Below are 26,850 nucleotides of genomic sequence, written 5' to 3' on the forward strand. Positions count from 1 at the left end.
TCATCCGAAGCAGGGAGCACTAGGGTCCGGGGACATCCACAACCTCCCCTCAACAGGCAGGCCGACCAGGTCCCTGAGGAGGAGACAAGGACACATCAAAAGAAGAAACATTGCACCCACCTGCCCTCTTGTCACCAAACCCTGGGCCCCGGCCCCCACCTTAACCGTCTCCTAGGCAGCACCAGGCAACCATTCTGACCTACCTCCAGCTCTGTCACAATCCCTCTCCTCTGCACAGTCCTCTGCCTCCCACCCCTAACCTCCCACCTCCCCACCCTACCCTACACCAACTACCAGGCCCCACACAGGAAACTTCTCTTTCCCTTCTCTAACTTCCCCAAGACTCTGTCAGGCACGGAACTCTCTGTATCCTCTGTGGACACCCACCTACCTGTGGCAGGGCCTAGGCACACACAGGACTCAGCTCTCTCAAGAGATTCAACTGGCCCAAGGACAGCAACATAGAATTAAGGGACAAGAAGTAATTCTCACTCTTAACACCAACACTAGGATGCCTGCAGCACACACCCACCCTGTCTGTCCTTATGGATATCCCACAACATTGCAGGTGTCCTACACACAATTCCCTCCAGGGGCCCAGACCCATGGAAAGAAAAAACTGTCCACAGACAGAGTGGGTGTGCCCACCAGCCTGCTTGAAAAAAACACCAACAATCACGAAAACACCCAACACCACACATGCAGATTCTAATGTGCTCTCCCACCTTCTCTCATCCTGTCCCGCCCCCCTCTCTCTCCCTGTCGCCCCCCCTCATTTATCTATCCTCCTCTACCTCCACCTCTACCTCTATCTCTGTCTTTCTCTATCCTTCGTTCCTATGTACCGTCCCATCCCTGGTATCCACGGTAGCTAGGCCATGTTCCGTTGGGAAATGCTTTGCACTCCCCAACAGGAAGCCTTCCTTCCATGAGCACTGAAAGTCTCCAGAGGACCTCCTCCACACTGCTGACATCTTCCATCATGGAGCCTCGAAGAAAATCACTCTCCCTGCCACCTGGAGACAAGCCTGTCTATGCTCTTCCAAATCTTTTTCTCTACAAAGCCTCATGGAGACATTTGCTTAGGATAAAAAGGGAGCTTCCTGGTGCCTTGGTGAGGGTGGAGGCCCTGACTTCCTAGACCTGCCTGGCAGGCCACTCCAATGGAGGGTCCCACCACCTTTCCAATGGTTCCTACACAATGCTCTCATCCACCATGCCCCGGCAAGGCCTGAGCCCCAAACCACACACACGATGCACCACTCCAAACCTTGTGTTCACCTGAGCTGGAGCTGAAGGATAGAGCCCTAGAAGGCTTCCCCTGCATGCAAACCTGTCCTTCCTCTACATCCCAGAGCTGACCACCATTACTGTTACATACTGTGCCTCTCAGCCATTGCTTATGGCTTCTCACAGGACTAGGCCACAATAATCCCAGGTATACAAACACCCAACACACACACACACACACACACACACACACACACACACACACACACTCACAAACACTCCTCCATGCGTAGCAGTTCTAGGACTCTAGATAGAGCTTTCTGTTAATTGCAGAGCCTTCTCTAAGTATTCTTCCTGCTGAGATGATGCCTGGACAGGGGAGTGAGTGCAGGACAAGGGGATTTTTGACCTTTGACCCTGGGAGGTCTCCCTGGGTTTAAGGCAGAGTGAGCTAGGCAGGAGAACACAGGAAGGAGTATGCGGTCTGCATGTGTGTCCTGCATAACACAGAGGAGGCTTGTCGGGGAAGGCAGGGACCATGAAACCTGGCCACCATGGTACCTACGTTCTGCCATGCCTGTTTATGAGCACCCCTGTGTCCAAATCCTGTTCTAGCTGCTTCTACTGGGATTCACTTTGAGCCACCACACTGCCTTGCTGGGTACACACAACCACCTTGCATAGGATGATGATGGGTGGGGGGCTTTCAGAGCCCTTGTAGGGTTCTGGGGATGTGGTTCTGGAGAAGGAACCTTTTCTGACAGGTCCCAGTCTCTGAATTCCACCTATAGCACAGCTCAAGGGGAAAGCCTGTAAAAGGAACAAAAGGAAAGCCAGAGAGAAGGCCTGGCAGCCAGAGAGGAGAGGGGATGGCAGGGAGAGAGTTAAATGGATGACAGACATTTGGCCAAGGTAGCTAGCAACCAGGCCTGAGACCCTGAGTACCTCCCAGAGATGCAGGACAGAGTTTGTGTGGTCTCCGGAAGTGAGCTGTGGATACCGCTAGGGAGGCTCAGACAAAAGCTAGGGGGTCCCAGGGTGGACTTGGGCACCACAGTAAGGGCAGGCGGTCCGGCACACGGGTAGGAAATCTCCCCAAAACGACCATGTTGCAGCCCAGGCTGCACAATCCCCTGCGGAGAGGTCCTCTGCTGCAGCCAGACATGGCGGCCACAGGACCCGGGAGGCTGTGCTTCCGTGACCCGCAAGCCAAGCCTCCTGGCAGCCGCCCGGAGCTAGTCTCCTGGACCCTGCTTCCTCCTCCAGCTCTCCTGGCTCATGGAGTGGAAAGAGAACCGCTTTGGTCCTGGGGGACCCAGGCGGAAGCCCTTCCCTAGTGGGCCGCCTCCATTTCCAGGGAAGCACAGGGACTTGCTGGCGGAATCAGCAAACTGAATCCGCGTGATGGCAGCAGTGCACCGAGAATGCCAACGGCCAAGGGTACAGGGTGCTCTCCCTCCGCCCTTCGCAAAGCAAAAAAATTAAAAAAAAAAAAGAGTTCTCCTGCCAAGTTCCAACGTGGAGGACAACCCTGTAGGAAGGGACTGGACACACATGAGGCTCTAGGGATGCTGCTAGGGATCCCAGGGTGTTCAGCGGGTGGGGTGCGGTGGGCACATGAAGGATACCGACCTTAACACTTCCTCCATGCCCTGCACTGCCCTGAGACACTTGGCTTTGGGCACATGCCAGCCCATGATGGCCCGCCTGAGGGTATCATGTAGTACCTGGAGAGGGGGCGGGTGGTGGAGCGTGTCACAGAGGGGGCCAAGTGGGGAGTGTGTGCATGTGGGCGCAGAAGCACTTGAGAGCCCGCACCAGACCCTAAGGGAATCCTACACAAACCACATGCCAATCTGGACTATAGGGAAGGAGCCTCAGAAACATACTCATGGATTTGGGGACCAGAGGCTGAGCATCACTCCCTAGCTGCCAAACCAGGGTATTCTCACAGCTGCATCCCTGCCCTCGCCCCGCCCTCACCAAAAACACACACACACACACACACACACACACACACACACACACACACACACACACACACACACATACACAGCAGCTATGAGAGATCCAGCAGCTGTCTACATGACTCCACTCACCAGGGTGACCAGTACAGCTGCCAGGATGGCCTTGGGTCTGCTGACCCAAGCTTAAAGGTCAAGGGACCAGCCAAGAGGGGCCTTCCATGCTGATCCCGGTCCTGCTAGGGCAGTGGGTTGGTGGTGTCCCAGAACCGAGAGCACACGTGGAGGTGTGAAAACAGGGAAGGAGACCACCCGACTCAATGGGGCCCTAGGCCCAGCACGGGCTTCCCACCTGGCAGAAGGCCGCTCCTGGATGGACACAAGGGTAAAGGACAGGCAGCTGTGTTCACTGGTCAGGGCTCCAGGGTTGGCGGCCTGAGCCCCGTGGCCCATGGTCCCATGGTCTAATATTGAGATGGGAGAGGAGAAGGGCTTCCTTCCAAAACCTTGGCCTCCGTGGTGAAGTGCATTCAGATGGATCTGCCCTACATCATCCGAAGCAGGGACCACTAGGGTCCGGGGACATCCACAACCTCGCCTCAACAGGCAGGCCGACCAGGTCCCTGAGGAGGAGACAAGGACACATCAAAAGAAGAAACATTGCACCCACCTGCCCTCTTGTCACCAAACCCTGGGCCCCGGCCCCCACCTTAACCGTCTCCTAGGCAGCACCAGGCAACCATTCTGACCTACCTCCAGCTCTGTCACAATCCCTCTCCTCTGCACAGTCCTCTGCCTCCCACCCCTAACCTCCCACCTCCCCACCCTACCCTACACCAACTACCAGGCCCCACTCAGGAAACTTCTCTTTCCCTTCTCTAACTTCCCCAAGACCCTGTCAGGCACGGAACTCTCTGTATCCTCTATGGACACCTACCTACCTGTGGCAGGGCCTAGGCACACACAGGACTCAGCTCTCTCAAGAGATTCAACTGGCCCGAGGACAGCAAATTAGAATTAAGGGACAAGAAGTAATTCTCACTCTTAACACCAACACCAGGATGCCTGCAGCACACACCCACCCTGTCTGTCCTTATGGATATCCCACAACATTGCAGGTGTCCTACACACAATTCCCTCCAGGGGCCCAGACCCATGCAACAGAAAAAAGTGTCCACAGACAGAGTGGGTCTGCCCACCAGCCTGCATGAAAAAAACACCAACAATCACGAAAACACCCAACACCCCACATGCAGATTCTAATGTGCTCTCCCACCCTCTCTCATCCTGTCCCGCCCCCCCCTCTCTCCCTGTCGCCCCCCCCCTCATTTATCTATCCTCCTCTACCTCCACCTCTACCTCTATCTCTGTCTTTCTCTATCCTTCGCTCCTATGTACAGTCCTATCACTGGTATCCACAGTATCTAGGCCATGTTCAGTTGGGAAATGCTTTGCACTCCCCAACAGGAAGCCTTCTTTCAATGAGCACTGAAAGTCTCCAGAGGACCTCCTCCACACTGCTGACATCTTCCATCATGGAGCCTCGAAGAAAATCACTCTCCCTGCCACCTGGAGACAAGCCTGTCTATGCTCTTCCAAATCTCCTTCTCTACAAAGCCTCATGGAGACATTTGCTTAGGGTAAAAAAGGAGCTTCCTGGTGCCTTGGTGAGGGTGGAGGCCCTGACTTCCTAGACTTGCCTGGCAGGCCACTCCAATGGAGGGTCCCACCACCTTTCCAATGGTTCCTACACAATGCTCTCATCCACCATGCCCCGGCAAGGCCTGAGCCCCAAACCACACACACGATGCACCACTCCAAACCTTGTGCTCACCTGAGCTGAAGCTGAAGGAAAGAGCCCTAGAAGGCTTCCCCTGCATGCAAACCTGTCTTTCCTCTACATCCCAGAGCTGACCACCATTACTGTTACATACTGTGCCTCTCAGCCATTGCTTATGGCTTCTCACAGGACTAGGCCACAATAATCCCAGGTATACAAACACCCAACACACACACACACACACACACACACACACACACACACACACACACACACACTCACAAACACTCCTCCATGCGTAGCAGTTCTAGGACTCTAGATAGAGCTTTCTGTTAATTTCAGAGCCTTCTTTAAGTATTCTTCCTGCTGAGGTGATGCCTGGACAGGGGAGTGCAGGACAAGGGGATTTTGGATCTTTGACCCTGGGAGTTCTTCCTATGTTTAATGCAAAGGGAGCTAGGCAGGTGAACACAGGAAGGAATATTTGGCCTTCATGGGTGTCCTTCTTGAAACAGAGGAGGCTTGTCAGGGGAGGCAGGGGCCTTGAAACCTGGCCACCATTGTACCTAAATTCTGCCTGGCCTGTTTGTGAGCACCCTTGAGTCCAAACTCTGCTCTAGCTGCTTCTACTGGGATTCACTTTGAACCACCACACTGCCTTACTGGGTACGCACAACCAGCTTGCATAGGATGATGATGATGTGAGGGGGGCGTTCAGACTTTTTTTAGTGTTCTGGGGATGTGGCTGTGGAGCAGGAAATTTTACGGACAGCTCCGAATTCTTGAATTCCTCCTGTAGCACAGTTCAAGGGGGAAAGCCTTGTAAAAGAAACAAAAGGCAAGCTAGAGAGAAGGCCTGGCAGACAGAGATTAGAGAGGATGTCAGGGAGTGAGCCAAATGGATGACAGACATGTGGCCACACTGACCATATGTCCCTAAGCTTTTGTGTACCACTCTAGATACCTGGTAGTATGTGTATGGTTTCCAGAAGTGAAATGTGGGTGCTTTTGGGAAGGCTCCACCATATTTAGTGGGTCATTATGTGGCCCTTTACTCATTGTGAAGTAGGGCATGAGAAATTCCCCACATCAACCCAGATGCAGCCTAGAATGCCGTGATTCTCCATGGGACAGTGACAGCAATTCTTCTCAGAGAATATTTAATTTAAATACATGAGATCTTATACAGCATTCATGCATATTATATATTTTTTTATTTTTAATGTGTATACAATATATATCATATGATTATGTTAATTATTCTATCCTGACCCTTATAGTTGCAAATGACATTGAAAGCCCACTCTTTATCTTTCCTATAAGGATATAAACATGGAGTAATTTCCTTGACTTAAAAATATACTTAAAATTGTTGTCGACATATAAAAAGTTGTAACAGTCATAGAAGAAGAATTGTATGATCACAGAGGTGTCTCAGGTAAAAACATTTCCTTGTGTGCGCCTGAAAACCTGTGTCTAGATCCTCTGCAAATTATAGTGCCCCTGTTGTTCTACCTTTGTTTAGGTAGATAGAAATTAAAGAAGCGAGCAGAATAACGCCAAAAATTTTAGGTCCACCATTTTGGAGTGTGCGCTGAAAGTGCAAAAATAAGAGAGACCCTGTTTCAGACAAGGTTAACAATGAAAACCAACTGGATATAATTGTTCTAACCACTGTGTATACGTGCCTCATGCACCACATACACACTTTGTATACACACACACACTTTGTATACACACACATATACACACACTTTGTATACACATACACACATAGAAAATTGAAAGATAAAGTAAACTTCAAAAATAATTCTGCCTTGCTGAATGTGTTATAAGAGGTCTTTTATCTTAGCCTTGGGTGATGAAAGCAGGAGTATGTTGGAGACAAGACACTTAGTTTGAAAAATAATAGAGGAAGAGAGCCTAAAGCTTCTCAGGTATCAAGTCACCTTGGAGTATACACAAACTTGAGAAAGAGCGATGGCTATGTACAGGAAGTTCCTAGTTCCATGCCTGGTTCACTGATAAACCTTGATAAACCTTGTAGGGATGCAGAAACTAAGCAGAGAGGTAACTTGTTTTGTGTTGTTTTGTGTATTAGGACATTCCTTTATCATTCTAGACTCTAGAGGAGGAAGCTTAAGTATTCCTACATTTGAGTAAAAACACAGCAAAAAAAAAAAAAAGCCCTTGGCTATATGTGAACATAATATTCATCGTGGTAAATAAGTAGGAACTATGATATCAATCTCTTCAGAAACTTTAAGTTTTAAATCATGCTGCATTGGAGGTTTATGCTTCAGTATGATTAACAACCAATACAAGGATACAGAGGAACACCCACAAATACCAACAATGCCCTCATTTGTAAATAATTTGCATTTTGACCTGTTTTTTTAAATAGGACTTGCTCTTCTTAGGCATATTACGTATTATTATAGACTTTGGTATCAGAAAGAAGTTTTTCTTAAAAATTTTAAAATTTAAGTTTCATTATTCCTTTAATATTCCAGGGAGCAAGTGGTTGTAAGGCAGAGTGCTTTTCCTCACATGAGCAAGGTCCTGGTAAATCAGTGCTGTAAAATATTCATAACCATGATTTCATATCTTCTCCAGTTCACAAAACTCTAGAGTCTAGACCAGTGAAAATGTGACTGGCCGGTGGTGCATGTCTTTAATCCGAGCATTTGGGAGACTTAGGTAGAAGGATCTCTTAGTTGGAGGACAGCCTGGTCTACAGAGCGAGTTTCAGGGCAGCCAGGGCTAAACAAAGAAACCTTGTCTTTCTGGGGAAAAAAAAAAATGCCCCTGAAATTTTGTGAGAACTTGCCAATGAACACGTAGAATGGCAGCTGTTTTTGGTGATTTTTCCCCTCTGAAACATCCCCGAAAGTAAACGTTCTTGCACTAAGTTTGGGGAACCAGCACAGCCTTGCACGGGGCGGCTACACTTTAGCGATTACTTAGCTCAAACCACCACAGCACCCGCGCCTAAATGGCGGTGCACAGGCAGAGAGTAGGGGGCCCTGCTTAGTGCTAAGTCCCTGAGCCCTCTCTGGCCTCCCGCAGCCTCCTCTGGACCAGGGAAGTGATTCAGGGTCCCCCACGAGGCCCTTCCACCAGGCTTTCCGGATGCTGCCCAGTGCACAAACTCAAGTGTCCCTAAACTCATGAACAAGGCCATCCCACGTGGTGTCTCCTCCACCTGCCAGAGGGTCCGTCCCAGTGTGCACCAAGTCCCAAGGCTCCAGGCTCAGGGTCACTCACTCAGGGACAGGAGAGGCCCTGGCTCCAGAGAGATCGCTCAAGCTACCAGGAAGGTGGGGATAATGCAAGAATCTTACGTGGTCCAGGCAGGGCCGTCCTGTGGTCGGATCTCAGGCCTCTGGGGGGCTGCAACCGCCAGCAGCGTGCACTTGGCGCCTTCTTCCCACTCTCCCAACTCTTGGTTGAGGGGGAAGTAGGAAAGGAAGAAGGAAATTCCTGTCCCTCTGAGTGCTGGCCCCGCCCAGCGGATAACTGATCTATCCTAGATCCGCCCAGAGTCTCAAAGGGGCGGGAGCTGTGGACCTGGGAAAGCCGCGAGGGTTTCTTTGCTACTTCCTGAGAAAATCTTTGGCTCCATTAAGTGAGACAAAGGGTGACTGAGGGAACCATATAACGGGAAATTAGCATTTACGGGAGAAACAAGCTTAAATAGGTTTTAATAAGGATTAAAGTGTTGTGCCACCACACCCCTTCGGGTGTTTTGCCTGCATATATGTGTGTGTACCACAAGCATTCATTGTGCCCACAGAGGACAGAAGAGGAACTGAGAGGGCACTGGATCCCTTGGAACCGAAGTTATAGACACAGATGGCTGTGAGCTTCCGCAGAAGTGCTGGGAACTGTGCCTGGGTCCTTTGGAAGAGCAGTGGTTGCTTGCTCTTCAGGAGGGGCATGTCCTCAAGTTCTGGCAGGCAACCAGACCAATGGCAACAGTTTATATTGTCTGAGGAAATCTCTTGGACTATCAAACCACAAAACTCAAAGGAGGTTTCACACACCTGGCACCAGATTTTTTTCTCCTAATGTCTGTGCTTCCAGGGGAGGGCATTATTCCCCAGGATGGGATATTTCCAATTAAACTACATGTACATATTTTGTATCTGCATTTTTAAGAAAGCCTATGAGAACTAGATCTGCCTATGGATTTTTTCAAACACCCAAAGCATTCTTTATCCATTCCCTCTCCTGCTAGCTTTCCCACCCCGTATATCACCCTCCCCCCACCCCCACCCCCACCCCCGTCATTGCCCTCCCCACTTACGTTCCCCCCATTTCCCCTTCCTGTCTTCATGATACCTGTGCTCTACTACAGAGCCAAGAAACCAAAAGAGATATTCCTTTTTTATATGTGCTCTGTGATTGTTAAAGGTTTTTGCTGTTGTTGGTGTTTCATTTTTCTAGAGACAGAGTTTCTCTGTGTACCCCTGGCTGTCCTGGACCTCGCTCTGTAGATTCAGACTGGCCTCAAACTCAGAGATCTACCTGCATCTGCCTAAGTACTGGAACTAAATATGTGTGCTACCACCTCCCAGTGTTAATTTTTTAAATTACCAGACAAATTGTTGCCTTTCATTATTGATGAAATGACATTTTTATAGATGTGTTTCATTTTACTTTTTCATTCCCCCTTCCCCCACTCTACCCTGTACCCCTGATTTCCTGTTTCTATCTGATCGTCCTGTACCTCCACTCAAATAGTCCTTCTCCTATTTGGTTGAAAGCAGCCCATTCTACTAAAAATTCCTTCCATGTATGTTCCTGATACCATTTTTCACATGACCTCAAGTGTGAAACAAGACACATGTCCATTTTCTGATGAATGTTTAAACAAAATGCTTAAATGTTTTCATTTTGTTGTTTCTGAAACAAGGACTCACACTGTAGCCTGAGCTGGCTGAACTACATCCCTAGCTCTTTTTAATCAAAAATTTGTTTTGAGACAGGGTCTGGCTAAGTTGCCCAAGCCAGCTTTGAACTTCCTACCCTCCTGCTTTTACCTCCAGAGTAGCTGGAGTTACAAGTCTGTACCACCAGGCCAAGCAAGTGAGGAATAGTTTAATTCAAGTATCTTATCGAAACTGTTCTGTAAGTTATTCTGTTCATTTTCTAAAAACATTGACAACATTTTGTATATCATTAAATATTTGCATCCTATTCTGGCTGACTGTGCTGAGAACTGAACCTCATGCTTAATATATACCCCAGTCCCTACATCTCTACATTAGCCCCTATATCTTTGCATTTCCTTATGATTTCACTATGTCATTTAAGGAACTACATATGGCCTAGCATTGGGTTAGGGCAGGATGAATACTCTTTTTGCTCGAATGGTTTTACTGCCTGATTCAAAGAAGAATATGGATAACACATCATGTTTCAGAAAGTTACTAGGAGCACCTGTGTCTGTCTATTGTAGTCAGAATTTCATTTTTCACCAGCCAGTTCCCCCCCAAAAAACCACAAAGAAACTTCTTATTAATTATAAATGTGCAACCAATTGCTAAGACTTGATTTTTAGCTAGGCCTTGTACCTTAAATTAACCCATTTCTATTAATCTATGTGCTGCCATATGGCTCATCGCTTGTTACCTCATATCCTGCTCCCTCTGTATCTTGCCAATGACACTCAGACTCAGCCCTTGTCCCTCCCAGCATTCTCTCTGCCCAAAAAAATCCTGTCTAGGTATTGACCAATCGGCTTTTTATTCACAATGAGAGCAATACATATTTACAGTGTACAGAGATTGTTCCACAGCAGTCTATAGCCAGCTAGAAATTACAATTGAGTACAATGTTCAAGCCAGATGTTCCTCTGTCAATGCTAAAACAGCTTTTGTGGAGAGAGAGAGAGAGAGAGCTCATTTGGTAGATTGCTTACCAAGTATGCAGGAAGTCCTGGCTGGATTTGATTCCCAGCACCACAAAATTCAAGCATGGTGGTACATGAATATAACCCCAGCACATAAGGGGAAGAGTTAGGAAGATCAGAAATTCAAGATCACCCTTGGCTACATAGTGAATTTGAGAATAGCCTGGGCTACTGATGAATCAGCCTTCCTCCATCTTAGAGTTAAAGATCATCTTATAATAAAGACAAACTATGTTCATTCCTATTTATGATTAAACCTTTACTTCTCAAGGATTGGGCTATATCTCACCTGTAACCTTATCTACACATGGTTCTCTATGGCCTGCTCTGAGAAAAGACAACCATATCTTTGTTTCAAAACGTTGTTATGACTACCTGTTGTTATAACTAAATTGTTATGCCCACCTTGCCACTATGTCTTTGTTTGAGGAGACTGTTATGATGAATTTGTTATGCTTTTGTTCTCTTCCTGTAACGCCACCTACTTTGTCCACCAAATCCTCCCTTTTGGAAAGCCCCTACCTCTAAGCTACAAAACCTTTTTCTTCCTCATGTCCATTGTTGACCTCTTGACTCCAACTTAGGGGAGGGAAGTCCATGTACACAAATAAAAATAAAAAAGCTTGCTTTAATTAATTTGGCAATGATGACTTGGGTTGGTGGTCTTTCTCCTCTCATCTTTGGTATTAAGTGTAAGCTCTCTCTCTCTCTCTCTCTCTCTCTCTCCCTCGCTCTGTGTGTGTGTGTGTGTGTGTGTGTGTGTGTGTGTGTGTGTGTGTGTGTGTGTGTGTTTTCAAGTCAGGGTTTCACCATGTAGACCTGACTGTGCTAGTGTGCTAGAACCAGCTCTGTAGACCAGACTGTCCCCAAACACAGAGATTTGCCTGCCTCTGGCTCCCAAGTGCTGGGACTAAAGAAGTGAGCCACCACCACCTGGCAACAAATTCTATTAGAAAAACCAGCAATGATAAAATCCCATGATACACTTGCAATATATTGAATTAGAGTTTTCAAAACCCTTTGGCTCCATTAAGAATATAGGATTATGAATATGTGCTTGTAGCACACCCAGAACAATTGACATTAGATAGGACATAGAAAAAGAATTCCCTGCTTATTGCATAACTATTATTAATGAATTTCTAAAGGCATGTGCCACCTCTGCCCTGTGTGCTCTCGCTTTCTCTGCCCCAGTTCTATTAATGGGAGCATCAAGTATGGGACATTGAAGCTAGCTGTGTAAAATCTAGTATAAGCTCAATAATCATTTAATAATATTCTCAGCCTTTGGGTGGGTAGAAAGTAGTGGTCTGTTGCTTTATTCCAAAAGGAATTCACTTGATAGTACAGGGATATTAGTTCATACAGAGAGGTGTGTAGTCTGAAGTTTTCCTGTGCCCTGCCTGGTCCCACAGCTGCTCAGACCCAAACAAACTTACAGAGGCTTACATTAATTATGAATTGTATGGTGATGGCCTATGGCTCAAGCTTCTTACTAGGTAGCTCTTATAACTAAAATCAGCCCATTTCTATTAATCAATATGTCACCACGTGTTCCATGACTTTACCTATGTGCCATTACATGCTGCTTCTTTGACTGCAAGATAGTGTCTCTCCTGCCTCTTCTTTTTCAAAAGTTTCCCTATCTCCCTTGGATTTTCCCACCTGGCTCCTTCCTGCCCTGCCATAGGCCAATGCAGCTTTATTTATCAACCAATCAGAGCTACACATATTCACAGCATACAGAAAGATCCCACAGCCCTTCCCCTTTTCTATCTAATAAAAAGGAAAGTTTTAACTTTCACATAGTAAAACTGCATATAATAGAAGAGTTATCAAGCAAGAATTGCAGTTATAATATCTAGACTATTTGTATTTGGCAAAAATCAAAGAAAATATTCTATCTAGCCTATATTTGTGAGTCTAAAGTTTCGTATTTAATTTATCATTTATCATAATTAAGGAAAAATTATAATTATAATTATCTTTTCTACAACTACATCAAAGACTCCAGAAGGATATATTACCTAAGAAAACAGGAAGTACGTTGTAAGCAACTTCCAAAAATCTAAAATAACACAGATAGCTGGCTGCCTGTACAAGTTTTTGTGTTTGAGTCTCTCTCAGTTTTCTGCAAGGAATCACGACCACACCTAACAGCAAATTTGAAGTCTCTAAAAAGATGATGGGGCCCCACAATGACTATTCCACATGGACAATAATAATACCACTAAGCTGACAAACATCACCCAAAGATCAGCTTTGGACTACAAACTGCTCAGGACAATTCCAAAATGGCTATCTGCGATGGTCCAGTCTCACAGACTACTTGAACAAGGACTTCAGATAAGCCCTGCACTTTTGCATTATGCAGAGACTGGACAACAAATGATATAGCTACCTCCCCCAGGACTTGACAATTAATTCAAAATTTTTCTTTTCAGGATCCCCTAAAGTTTCCTTTGTCCCCAAACAGCAGGAATTAATTTTACTAACATGGCGCCCACATTTCCAAGAGGTGGTATGAGTGGTATTTGGTCTGTTTATGGGTTTATGATAATTATTGTTTAGGATGGTTGGTTACAATTTGTTATTGTTAAGGATCAGAAGAAAAGGATAAAAAAGGAGATTAGATAAATCTTGTTGGTAGGTTCTTCTATGAAAAGAAAGGAAAAAGAAAAAAGAAGATAGAGATATGAGGTAGATTATTGAATCTACCCTGAAAAAAAAGACATAGAGATGAATCAAGAAAGGGTAAATTATTGAATCTACTCTGAAAAGAAAAAAGCGAGGATATAGATATGATATAGACAAAATGGTCAATTATTGAATCTACTTTTAGAAGGCAACTACTAGTTTGCAATATTTTACATTGGATTGGATTTTTGTATGTTGTATACAAATTATGTATATTGATACAAAGTGGGATTGATTTTGTTAGAAAATACTGTATGACTATTTGTAATCTTGTTCAAGATATTGTACCTCTACAGTTCATTTAATAGTGTAATGCAATTTACAAGTCCATGAAAGTTACTATTACCAACTACTAGCATATAAAGAAATGAAAGTTAGTAGTTAGTCATTGCAATCGAACTTGTAGTCATGTTAGGTATGTTTTCAAGGTCAAGCAGAAATATAATTTAGATAGATTATCTTCAAACACTTCAGAGATCTATGGAATAAGGCATTTGAAATATTTTCATAACAGATTTTTTTCATTTTTCTATGACTATGAGACATGTCTGCTCCTGGCAGCACCAACCTACTTCAGAGAAGATGGGTATTGAAGAAACTTCATATGGAGTTTACTTTCATTGTGGCAAAAGTTAGCCACTGGGCAAGAAAGTGCCCTCTCATCAACTGCTGACAGTATGCTATCCAAAATGAACAAGCAGGGTACAAAACAATGGAGTGCTGATCCTTGCCAAGACAAGGTAGGAAGGCTCTTTAGACAATCTTGCTTCCCACAGGAGTCTGTCAGATATGCTAAGCCTGTAGACTGAAAATGATGCCCCAATATCGCAGAGAAAACTTGGGTGACTGTTCAGGCGTCTCGCTATTTCTGTCATAACTCACATTTTTTGGAAGTCGCATATTTGTACTTCCTAGGTAATCTTAATTTCTTATCGGGTCTCTGAGGGAGTTGAAGATTAGATAGTTATAGTTACAGATTTCTTTGTTAAGAAATTGAGAAAAGAAATTCACTAAGAGGTGTAAAGTGCAAAAGTTTGAAAGACATCAAAAGATAGTTGTGGTAATGCAAATTCAGATCAAACGTAAATTAGATACAATTCTTTGGATCCACAAAAATAGTGTAGCTAGTGGAATATTTTCACTGAATTTGTCAAATGCAAATGGACCAGACATTGTGATATATTTATTGCTTGTATATGTTGTACATAGTTATTGTTCTTATTGTATATAGCTTTTCTTACATTAGTCATAACTTTATTTTTTTTTTTTAGACAAAAAAGGTGGTAATGTGGTGATATTTTATCTGTGTACATCAATAAAGGTTGTCTGAGGATCAGAGGAAAATTCCAGCCACTATAGTAAGCATAGAGGTCAGGCAATGGTAGCAAAAGCCTTTAATTCTATCACTTGGAAGGCAGGTTCAAGGCCACACTGCAAACAGAGCCAGGCATGGTGGTGTATACCTTTAATCCCAGCACTAACCATAAATGTCTGGAGGTCTGTAAAGACAGACAGGAAGTGACAGAGCTGGGTAGGAAGAGGAAGTGATGTAGCTGGCCAGAGAGAGGGAATGACATGGCAGAACAGAAAGACATATAGGCATGGGTATACAGGAAGTAGGTCTCTTTGGCAGAGGATCTCAAAGTGATAAGAACATGGCTTGCTTCTTTCTGCTTTTCTGATCTCTCAGCTTTTTACTCCAATATCTGGCTCCGGGTTTTTATTAGTAAGACCATTTAGCAATTGGTCCTACAGAGGTGAACATTAGGTGGCTCTTAATGGGGTAAAGATAGCCCAAGATATTCTGTCTCAGGTCTTGCATCCTTCCTATTCTTCATATCCACCAGAAGTTCCAACAAACTAATTGGATTCATAGAATCTTTAACATTGGTGCGCACACACACACACACACACACACACACACACACACACACACACACACACACACACACTGCCCAAAGCTTGGAACTTCAGTTAACAGGAAACGGCCATTTGTAGTCAGCCATAATAAAAGTGTTACATAGTGCAACTACATGGAAGTCGAGACCCTTGCTTTGATATAAGTGTTTCTGGCACATACCCACACAATTAAAGCATTTGTAAACGCACCAGTTCATTTCCAGAGAGTCTGATATGTGGCCCTTACACAGCTGTGACTGTGTTCCCACCCCTCACCTGTATTAACATCTTTGCTGCATGGTGAGAACTCCTTGTCTTCCCTCTGGCCCAGAAAGTGCTGTTGGTCTTTTTCCTCTGGGTCCTGCGTGGCGTTTTGTGTTGTTTGCAGAAGTAGACCTTAGCTCAGTTACTCCAGTGGTGTTCGGTCTGAATCATCTTTGCATACATTCCTATTCTGTTTGTCAGTAAGTAGCTGTCTAGGTGCTTAGTTAAACTTTTAACTAATATCATTTCCATAAATCTATGTGAGGTAGACCTGGTGATTCACATCGATGACCCCAGCACGCAGAAGGAGGAGGCAGCAGAAGTCTGCCTATGCTATGTAGCCAGATCTTGTCTCAAAACCAAAGACAAGACACAATCTTCTCAAGAGGCACATAGGTAACAGGTGTAGCTAGAGTACTAGATTAGCATGCAAGAGGTCCTGGGTTCCATGCCAGCACTGTCAATCAAAGGTAAAGGAACACCACCATTATTTGCCTACTAGGTCTGGATGCATGATTTCATTCCTTGACCAGAAGTGAGTAACATTAAAATTTCCTCTTGCTCGATTTCACAGGCCAGAAATACAGAAGGAATAGGACTTTGCTCTTGTCTTTTCATTTGCTTCATGATCTTACTGAACTAAAAATAGCCAGCCAAGTTTGGAAGAATGCTTAGCGTGTGTAAGGTCCTAGGGCTTGTCCAAGCCTCCCAGTCCCAGATAAAGCCACTTTTGTTTGTTTGTTTGTTTGTTTGTTCACCTGAGACAGGGTCTCCTGTAGTTCATGCTTGCCTGGAACTGAGTTACAGACAGCTGTGAGCTGACATGGAGGTGCTGGAAATTGAACCTGTGTCCTCTGGCAGAGCAGCCAGTGCTCTTATCCATTGAACCAAGTCTCCAGCCCCAAGATGGCGATGTTTTAAATTTTTATTTATTTATATTTTGTGTATGAGTGTTCTGCATATATTCTTACCTGCCTGAAGAGGGATTCCGATTCTACTATAGAGATTCTTTAGAACACATTTATATAGTTCATAGGTCCTAAGAGAGAAGTTGGCCACAGTGGGAAGCACTAGGGTGGGCGGGGTGGGGGTTGATGTGAAGAAGGAATGGGTTGGGGACTGTAGAAAAGCGCCTTTGTTGTGATTTCTATAGGTAAGAAGGGGGTTAGGCTAGGTGCTCAGGTTAAAGACTGACTAATTTGAATGGTTTCAGTGGGTGAGGCCAGTCTTACCTAGTAACTGGCCCCAGGGAGATTAGGGTAGGGAAATAAATACTCCTGAAGGGTTGGGATGGAGGGTGAGTTAGCTTCTGGTTATTTTACATGTGAAAGGCAGTAGCCCAAGCAGTTGTTTACTATCTCTAGGCCTTGGGCAGGGCATTGTCTCCTGCACCAGCAAAAGCCTAGGAAGTCACACCATCAAAATTACAAGAGAAAGAAAGTCCTGTTTGAAACAGGCTTCTGTAAAATATTTCCTTAGGGATGTCTCAATCAGGAGTATCCTTTTGAAACCAGATCCACGGTAGAAAGTAAAAGAGTAAAGGCACTGAAATCCCAAGGCAGGAGTGGTTTAAAGTGGCCTTTTTTTAATGAGGAGCTGGGGATGGAACCCAGGTTCTCAGACATGCCAAGCCACACCAGTAGCCCCTCAACTGGCTTTTAAATGCCTCCATCAGTGTGGAGTTTTCTGCCTCCATTCCCTACAATCCCAACCCCCAGTATTCTTTCCCAGCTGAGGCTCCCCTTTTGACCAAGGGCCTGCTGAGGCGCCCAGCCTTGGCTCAAAGGCCCTGACTTCACAGGCTTTGTTTATCTCTCACTCACTTCCTGGCTGTTGGGGTAGAAATAGATAACTCAGAGGGGAGGGGCAAGGAGGACATTGGAGCCCATGAGGTTCTTTCTCTTGGACAAGGAGGTGTGTTTCTTTGCTTTCCAGGGCAGCAAGAAATCTCACAATATCCCCATTGCCTTCCCCTGGAGAGGGATGCTTGGGGGAGGGGCAAAGACTCAGGTGCAATTACATCTCCTAGGAAGTGGGAAGTGAAGGGAGCTTGAGACTCCTCCTGATGGTTTTTAGGTGCGCTCTCACCCTGCGAGGAAAAGTGACGAAACACAGCAGAATCCACTAACAAGAGTTTTATTACGACAAGGAGAAAAGGATAGATGTGATCAGGCAAACACGGTCATGACCATCTTGGCTTTTACTTCCACAAGGTCTTCGGGAAGAGCATATACTCTGGCTTCGATTCTTTTTAACTATTGATACTGCATACCTGGTTTTTGAGGAGACAAAAATTAAGGCGAGATTTTTCTTTGTCAAAGGAACCTTTGAATTTTTAAAAGAAGATTCATTTATTTTTGTTTCATGTGCTTTGGTGTTTTGCCTGCATGTATGTCTGTGTGAGGCCTGTTTGATCCCTGGAACCTGGAGTTATGGATCATGAGCTGCCCTGTGAGTGCTGGGACCTAAGCCTAGATAGATCCTTTAGAAGAACAGCCAGTGCTTTTAAACACTGACCCATATCTCCAGCCCCAAGGACACCATCTCTTTCTTCTTCTATAAACTAGTGATTGGGTTGCAAATGTTCTGTATGGAAAGTACACGCCACAGAACTGTGCATGGTGGCACATGCTTATCAGTCTATAGCCCTAGCAATCTGGAGGCATAGGTTGAGCCAGAAGGGTCACTGTAAGTTTGAAAGCAGCCAGAACTACACAGTGGGACGTTGTTTCAGCACACAGAAAGTGCCAATGAAAAATTTCACATTTGTTTTCTGTTTTATTTTTTTGTTTGTATCGGGGACTAAGGGGGTCCAACCCCTTAATAGTCCCCTCCCAGGGTCCAGGAAGAATCTACAACCAGCTGATAATTAATCTTTGATGAAAAGAAATGAATCTATGTACACGAGACTCCTAGTTCATACACTTTATTAATTCTGTGGTAGTTCTCTCTCTACACAGCTTCTATTCTGCTCTCATGTCTAGCTCCTTTCTTGCTTGATTTCTCTATATTTATCTGCTGTCCCCTCTAGGTTCTATCTTAATTCCTTCATCTAGTTCTGTCCCTTCTAGGTTCTCATCTATCTAGTTCTTTCCCCTATCAGCTCCTCTTCCGTCTCCTTCTCTCTCATCTGGCTCTTCCTCATCTTGTTCTTCTCCATCTGGCTCTTCCTCATCTTCCATCTCGTTCCTCTAGTCCTCTCTTTTAGCCCTTCAATCTATTTCTTCCCCATCTCAGTTTGTTCCTCTCAAGTTCTTACCCATCTAGTTCTTCCATTCTCTTTTCTCTTCTCCATTCCCCTGTGCCCTGGAAGTCCTGGTATATGTACACTTACAAGCAGTATTCCCTAGCAGTGCAAAGCCAGGCTTCCAGGGTCAGATGGAGGGGTGATAAGAATCACATTGGGAGGCAATAACCGTTAATTATCTTTCACAACCCCAAAGGAAGTGACCAATGGGGAAATGAACTAACTAAAGGCTAAATTCAGGTAATATCTAGGAAGAGGGATCTTATGCGCTCAACTATTAAACTCTTAAACATGATTAGTAGAAAATGTTAAGAATCTATAAGTTGCTAGGTCAATGGGAGAAAAAAAAACTGTCTTCTTTTTTCCTATGGCTGCTATCTGTCCAAGCTATCTGCCGTTTTTCTGCAGGGTGGGGGAAAGTGTGCTCAGTCGCTAGGCAACCTGTGTACAGCTAGATGCCTCTGGTGATAGTTAAAGGGAGATCTGGAACTACAGGTAAGGTTTGGGAAAAGAGGAAGTAAGGCTTAATTGGCACACCCGCCAGGCCTTCTCAAACAGGTAGCCTGGATGCTTAAGTCTGTTCTTAGAGAGTACGGAGGTATCTCTGAGAAGGTGCTTTCCTCCAACTGGGGATGGACCTAGCTGGATGCTGCCAATGATGATAATTACAGGAGGCTTGAACTGGGGTTCTGGCTGAGCATAGCTGTCAGTGCAGAAGGTTATCTAAATATTCCTCGAAATGGTTAGGTAAGGAGTTAGCGGTCTACAAAGTTAGTAAGGCTGTAAGAAAGGAGGGTCCGAGGTGAATTGTGTAAAGCTACTACTTAACGTCCACCTCACCTAGGTGGTGTCTCCTTGTGGAATTTACCTTAAATCAGGAAAATTGCATGTGGACTGTTATTACTGCTAGTCCTTGAAAGTGGCCAAGGGAGATATCTGATTCCAGAGAAAGCCTTTCCTGAGGCTGTTCTCCAAATGCCTGGAATGTGTATGTCTAGAGAGTGATTCAGTCCACATTGTTAGCCCTTCTTAGGGAAAAATCAATTGGGAAAACTATGAAGGCACACATGATTTTCATAACAGAATACAGCTGTTATGTATATAACATATACAACAAGCCAAGTAACACCAAACACTCCTTGGGATTTGTCTTCCTCTGGAGGCATTCCCTGATTCCTCCAGGTAGTGACTTTGCCATAACCAGCTGAGTTCTTATGATATATTCCTGTGGCCTGCAGCAGTTCCCCTTTTTTCGTTTAATAATTGTAATGTGTGGACTTCTCTCTGGGTAACTCATACAGCTGATCCTAGACGTTGGAAGATGACTGGAATAAGGAATGAAAGCAGAATGATTAATGCTCCTATAATGCCCACATTTAAAAGGAGATTCCAAAAGGAGCTATTGTTCACAAAATCCTTTACAGATTTGGTAAGATAGCTGGCTACTTCTAATATAGAGGAAGTTTGGAGTCTCTAAATCTAAACATGAGATTTATTTTATGTGTATGCCAGTTTTCTCTTCATGCAAGTAAGGGCACCACATGTATTCATGGTGATTAAAGAGGTCAAAAGTAGAAATTCATTCTCCTGGAAGCAGAGTTACAGATGTTTGTGAGCCACCATGTGGGTGCTGGGAATTGAACTGAGGTCCTTGTAAGAGCAACAAGTGCTCTTAACCGCTGAGTCCCCATCTCTCCAGCCTCACGTTACACCAATATTTTTCAATCTACTGTTTTGGACTTTATTTACACTTTTCTTCCAAATGTGAAGTGGAAACCAAAGCTTGAAGCAGTGACTTCATGGAAAATGAAATGTGATTGTGCAGGATGACTGCACAATCAATTATGAAATTCTCTGTGCAGTGTAATGAGATAACAGATACTTTTCTTTTATGAATGTGGTGCTGGGGATGGAACTGAGGGACTAGTGTGTGTTAGTTCCCAACCCTTCAGTGCCAGAAGTAAAACTCAGGTGCTTAGGTCAATGCACCCAGTACCTCCAAATACTGAAGAAGAGGTAGAGATAGGATCTGCATGCTACACAGAGAGGTACTGGATCAAGGGCAGGCAAGGTGTAAGATGGAAAGTCTGACAGGTGCAGCTAGGAAAACAGGCAGGAGCACACCTCAAATGATCCAGGAAGCATTTCCGAGAAACTGCAACAGGAATCTTCATTGATATTAAAATTTATCATATCCACTACAAATACTTTTCAAAGATGAGGGAAATGATGTACCTAGTTTCCAAGTTTGGCAGAGCAGCACTTTCATTGTCCTAAAAAGCACTGCTGAGGACTGCTTACCAGCATGTGTTTATGAAATTATCACGGGTGACCCAGCAAACTAGGGCACAGTCTTGGTCTTTAGTGAAGAATGGAAGTGATGGTGGGGAAGACCAGCGTGTTGCTGGAATGTGAGAGACTTCCAAGGCTCAGGCTTCTGGTAAGGGATAGCAAGCAGCCTGCTAGTGCTGGGACTGAGCATATATTGCAAGAGTGCTTGATTCACAGCATGTAAGAGAGGCATGATTGGACAATGTGTTTCAATAAAATGAAAGGTATAGACAAACACTCTAAGGTATGGCCAGAAATGCTTGTAAGGGTCATCTTTGCCTTATTGCAAGTTCGTACTGTCTTGCATTAAGTTGTTTCTATAATCCATTAAAGAAAGAGATGAAAGTTTGAAGGTCAGACACAGTGCTAAATTCTTAGGCTTGTTTGTTTTTTATCTGTTTCTTGACAGTGTTGCACTGTGTAGCCCAGGCTGCTGTTGAAATCCTAATCTCCCTGCCCCAGACTCCAGATGTCTGAGGTTACTGTTGTATTTTCTGACACCCACCGTACCTAGTTCTTATAATGGGGTGTGTTGGGGTCTAAGGATGGAGTCCAGTGCCTTATTCAATTGTCCCAAGCCCTATACCACTCAGCTACACTCCAGGCTTTTTTGTGTGTTTTCCTATTTTGAGATTGAATCTTGCTGTTTTGCCTAGGCTAGCCTAGAATCTGCATTTCTCTTGCCTTAGCCTCTTGAGTACTTGACTTCTGGGCTTGGACCACAGTGTCTGGTTTTATCGTTTTGTTTTCATATATTTAAATTCCAATGATCTTATTTATTTGTGTGTGCATGTGTTTGTGGGATGTGTGCTCACGGTGTGTGCATGGAGGTTAGTGAACAACTCAGAGGACTCAGTCACGCTTTTCACCATGTGGGTACTGGGGAATCAGACTAAGGTTATCAGATTTTCCAGTAGGTACATTTACCTGCAAAGCCATCTTGTAATTTCTATGAAAATAACTTTAAACCTTTGAACTCTCTAAAATAAAAATTTTCTTCATCTTTTTTGTTTTGTTTGTGATGAACTTTGATGCTTCAAAATATTTCCCACATGGCCTAGAGAGATGGCTCACTGGCTCTCTTCCAGAAGACCCAGGTTCAATTCCAAGTACCTGCATGGTGACTCAGAAAATCTGTAACTCCAGTTTCAGTGGATAGAAGACACTCTTCTGACCTCATCAGGCAACAGGCACACACGTGGTGCACTACATCCAGAATGAGCTAAATATCCTTTAAACAGTAATCTAAGGAGTTTCTTGGAATCTGCTTAACATTGCACTGTTTGGTTAAGAAACAATTGATTTCAAAGAATTTTTTATACTTCTTTTCTTCTTTTTTCCCTTTTATTTTTCTTGAGATTTCCTTCAGTAGCTCTGACTGAACTCAAACCCAAGAACTTCTATTTCTGAAGGTGGGGATTTCAAGCACAGGCCAGCAAGTCCAGCCTGTCTTTGATGAACCTTTATTTCCATTTCACTATACTCTCAGATGACTGTTTCATTTTATTTCGGTTTATTTTAAATTGATTGATTCTTCTTTTGTATGTTTCTGTTGTGTGCTCCTGGTTAAGTTTAAAACATCAGGCACAAGCTCCTTCCTTAAGTTCAATGGACAGGTGTTGGTTACCTCTGGGCATGAGTGCCAGTACTGCACCCTTGGGCATATCTCGCCTGCGTGATCATTGCTGTGCTTCCTTTTCTCTACAGCAGGGACTGTGTTGCATGGGCTCTACGGTAGGACTGCTTAAAGCTTTTCTCCCCCAGAAGCCTGCATAGCACCTTCCAACACTGTGAGATCTAGGCATCAGGGAGAAACACTTCAGGTCAGTACCAACTTTGAGTTGATTTCCTCAACTTCGTGATTGAAGTGTATGTATCTTTAACAATAGGTTATTCTGATTGTTTGTTTTGGGAGGGCAGGGTTTGGTTTGATTTAGGTTTTTCAGTCAGAGTCTTGCTGTGTGTCTCTAGTTGGTCTGGAACCCTCTATACAGAGCTGGCTGGTCTCAAACACTTAGGGATTCACCTGCCTCTGCATTCAAGTACAGGGATCAAAGTTGTGCACCAACATACCCCACAGGAAAAGGGGTTTTATATATTTTTTTATGTCTGTAGATGTGGTGGTTTTGATTGAGCCCCCATGGCTCATAGATTTGAATACTTGGTCACCAGAGAGTGGCACAATTTTAAAGGATTAGGAAGAATGGCCTTGTGGGAGAAAGTGTGTCACTGGGGGTTGGGATTTTAGGTTTCAGAATCTCATTCTAAGCCCATTGGCTCTCTCTTCCTGCTGCTTACAGGCTTCCTTCCATGGCCTCCTCAGCCTGCTTTCTTCCACAACTCAGAAACTCCAGCCCAGACAGATCATCCTCCACCATTGCCTGGGCTGTCCCCCATTGATCACTCATTAAGAAAATTCCCTACAGGTGGATCTTATGGATTATTCTCAATTGACTTTCCCTAATATCAGATGACTCTAGCTTGTGTCAAATTGACCTAAAACTAGGCAGGCCAATGGACCCCTTGTCAACTTGAATCACAAACATATCACTGTCATGCCATAATGATTTCTTTCTTGTTTATCTTGTTCATAACTGCTCCTTGGCATGGCTGAGGAGAGGTCTTAATGTCAATATGAGGTTGAAAAGAGCCAGAGACATCTGGAAGGGTCCAGATTGAACCAGGCCATGAAAGGAGAGAGGGTGGAGAGCAGGAAAAAAGAGAAGAGCAAGAGAGGTGACTAGAAGCCAAGAGCACCAGAGAGCATGTAGGAGCCACAAAAATGAGTAGCCAGATGGCTGTTTTACATAGGAATCACTCTGCATAAAACTCAAGTACAAATGGATCTCAAACCTCGACAGAAACCCAGTGACACTGAACTTGAAGGAACAGAAAGTGGTGAATAGCCTTGAATGCATTAGCACAGGAGAAAAACTAAGTCTTTCTGAGTAGAAGTGGAGTGTCTGAGGCTCCCACAGGCAGAGCGAGAGGCTCTGAATCCCCTCTATGAAAGAAAGTCGTTTTCAGACCTCTTGACCAGAGGATGAGAATTTGAAGGCTCAGAAACCAAAGGACTACTTCTGCTGTCCCTTTCAGATAAGGTGTTAGAGGTAAGACATATTTAAATAGAAGTCTGAACCCTCCTTCTTCTCAAAGGGAATGATTGAATCCTTGGTCAGAGAGAGCAAATTTTGAGGGCCTTTTTGATTGGAAGTGGAAAGCCTTGGGGCCTTGGGCAAGTAGAGATGATCTCTGGTTCCCTCAGTCATGCAGGTTAGATATCAGGCCCTGTTGGTTATAGAGTGTGCATTTGATGTCTAATGTGCAGAAATTGATGGTGTTTATGAGTGGAAGACTAGAGCAGATGTAGGGAGAGTAGCAAAGTCACAAAGCATGTAGGGAGAAGGGAGTGTCCCAGCCTACCTTGTGCAGTGGAGGAAGGACTCCATCACAGTTTAGAAGATTCACATCTTCAGGCACACTGTGGTGGTCCTGGCAGCAATCTGTGCAATCTTCATCAGTCACGATTGCCAACCTCAGTCTCCAAGTCCTCTTATCATCAGCTACATTGGTGTGTACATGAAGGAGGCAACCTCTTCACTTCAGTGACTAGAATGTAGGACAGGTGACCTAAGTTTCAGACTCTGTCAACTCAGAGCAGAGGGAATTGAAGTCCCCTGGGTCACACATGCATTTTCTAGTGGCCGTGGTTAGAGGGAAAAGATCTAAGGCCCTCCATTAGAGGGAAAACTTGGAGGCCCACGTGCACCCGGGGGATGCTCTGAGGACCCTTTGATCCTTGTCCCCTTGGGCAAAATGGAAATTCTGAGATTGCTATAGTAAAAGACAATCATTCTTATGACTCTCCTTGGACAGAAAGGGAAGTTCTTGGGTATTACTTGTAATAGCAGAGAGACCTTCTTACAGGTTGGTCGGAAATCCCTGGCTCTGTGTCCTCCACAAGCCTTTCATTCGCAGCGCAGGCATGGGCAACAAAGATGGGACCGCTCCATTTCTGGTGAGAATCTTAAAAGTAGAAGGTGTTTAATCGGGGGTCAGATTTTTTTTCTTTTTTTTCTTTTTTAAAGATTTTATTTATTTATTTTGTATACAGTGTTCTGCCTGCAGACATCCCTGCAGGCCAGAAGAGGGTACCAGATCTCATTGCAGATGGTTGTGAGCCACCCTGTGGTTGCTGGGAATTGAACTCAGGACCTTTGGAGGAGCAGCCAGTGCCCTTAACCTCTGAGCCATCTCTCCAGACCCCGGGGGTCAGATTTTTACAGTGGTTTTACAAGTGGTTTCTCTGAGGAAGCCTTCATCAGGGAGTGTTGATTTGAAGTGTACTTCAAAAAAAGATGAACATCTGTGTGAATTTTCATGTCACTGGCCTGTTCTGTATCTGCTTAATCAGTCAATTTTGTATCAGTCTCCTTGAAGTGAAATGGTGTGTCTAAAGACCTCTTGTTCAGAGAAAGTAGAATGTAGCCAACTTCCTTGACAAGATCTTATGTCAGAGGTTCTTCATGACATCAGTATTGGGCTTACAGTTTACCTTGTACTAAAGGGCAAATCTGGGACCCATTTAATAAGGAGAATGTCAGAGAACCGCTCCATAATGTCAGGCAGTGTGTGGCCCACTCACACAAAATGAATGTCCAGGTCCCCTTTGGACACACTAGAAAGACATAGGGCTCCCTTTGTTTCAGGAGGAAGATCAGATGTCTCCTTAACCAAAGGGAGAAAGATTGAGTACCCTTGAAGAGAGAGGCGTTTCTGAGGCCCATGCGACAGGGGTGATGTGGTCAGAGTGTGAAAATCCCATACAACTGAGCAAAAATTAATTTGACTACCATACCTCATAAGGTCCTAGCATTGCCTCAACTTCTAACTGTTCTTCACAGTTTCGGATGTCCATATCTTTAGCTGAATCTACAAGAGGCCAACTTCAGTACCAGGATTAATTAGCAGCTTGGGTTGGAGCCTCAGTGTGGTTGACTCCTAAGAATTGTGTTCATCCAACCAGAACTAGGTGGGAATGATGATTCCACACCATGACAGGTGATCTCACTCAAAGAAGTGAGTGAGAAATTCCAGATTTCTTTGCTCTTCTTCTGTCAACTCTAACCAGAGGGACCAATGCCCCTTGGTCAGAGGTGAAATATCGCACATGCCCTTGCTCAGAGAAGAAAGTCCTGATGGCCCTTTGTGTAAAAGGGCAAATTTTAAGGCCCAAATTATCAGATCAAAAAATAATAAGGTTTGGAAATGGAGACCAACCCCAGACCTTGTTGAGCAGAGGGGAACATCCCTGCTTACCTTCTCTAGAGGAGGACGGTCCAGGCACTCTCTAGTCACTCTGCAAATCTTCAGGGAACTCTAGGAAATTCTTGTCTCTGAGGACTCCTCTTGAGGCTTGACAGTAATCAGAGCATTCTTCTGACAAGTGGGTCACAGTCCCTGGGTCTGTTCCCTACTAAAACTCATGATAAGCTGCCCAGGTGTGAACATGGAGGACAGT

At 44.7% G+C, this 26,850-nt stretch overlaps 1 protein-coding gene across 1 annotated transcript; it reads right to left on the reverse strand.

The window, feature by feature from the left end:
* Nucleotides 1–26,247, reverse strand: LOC128123699 (uncharacterized). Its single transcript, XM_052759968.1, has 4 exons — nt 26,188–26,247; nt 8,319–8,577; nt 3,547–3,817; nt 1–73 (listed from the first exon to the last, which is right to left on the reverse strand). Exons 1-4 carry the CDS (start codon nt 26,245–26,247, stop codon nt 1–3), a joined length of 663 nt encoding a protein of 220 aa, XP_052615928.1.
* Between the last annotated feature and the right edge of the window lie 603 nt (nt 26,248–26,850).

Source organism: Peromyscus californicus, unplaced genomic scaffold (assembly GCF_007827085.1).
Source record: "Peromyscus californicus insignis strain IS unplaced genomic scaffold, ASM782708v3 Scaffold_41__1_contigs__length_357258, whole genome shotgun sequence".
Lineage (NCBI taxonomy): Eukaryota > Metazoa > Chordata > Mammalia > Rodentia > Cricetidae > Peromyscus > Peromyscus californicus.

What these genes read in the sequence shown, in the direction of transcription:
- LOC128123699 (XM_052759968.1), bottom strand. Translation starts at nt 26,247, where the DNA reads ATGGACATCCGAAACTGTGAAGAACAGTTAGAAGTTGAGGCAATGCTA. An exon ending in GACGGCCCTGCCTGGACCAC is followed by an intron (nt 3,818 to 8,318) that starts GTAAGATTCTTG and finishes TCTCCTCCTCAG; the next exon opens with GGACCTGGTCGGCCTGCCTG. An exon ending in CAGGAGCGGCCTTCTGCCAG is followed by an intron (nt 74 to 3,546) that starts GTGGGAAGCCCG and finishes TCTCCTCCTCAG; the next exon opens with GGACCTGGTCGGCCTGCCTG.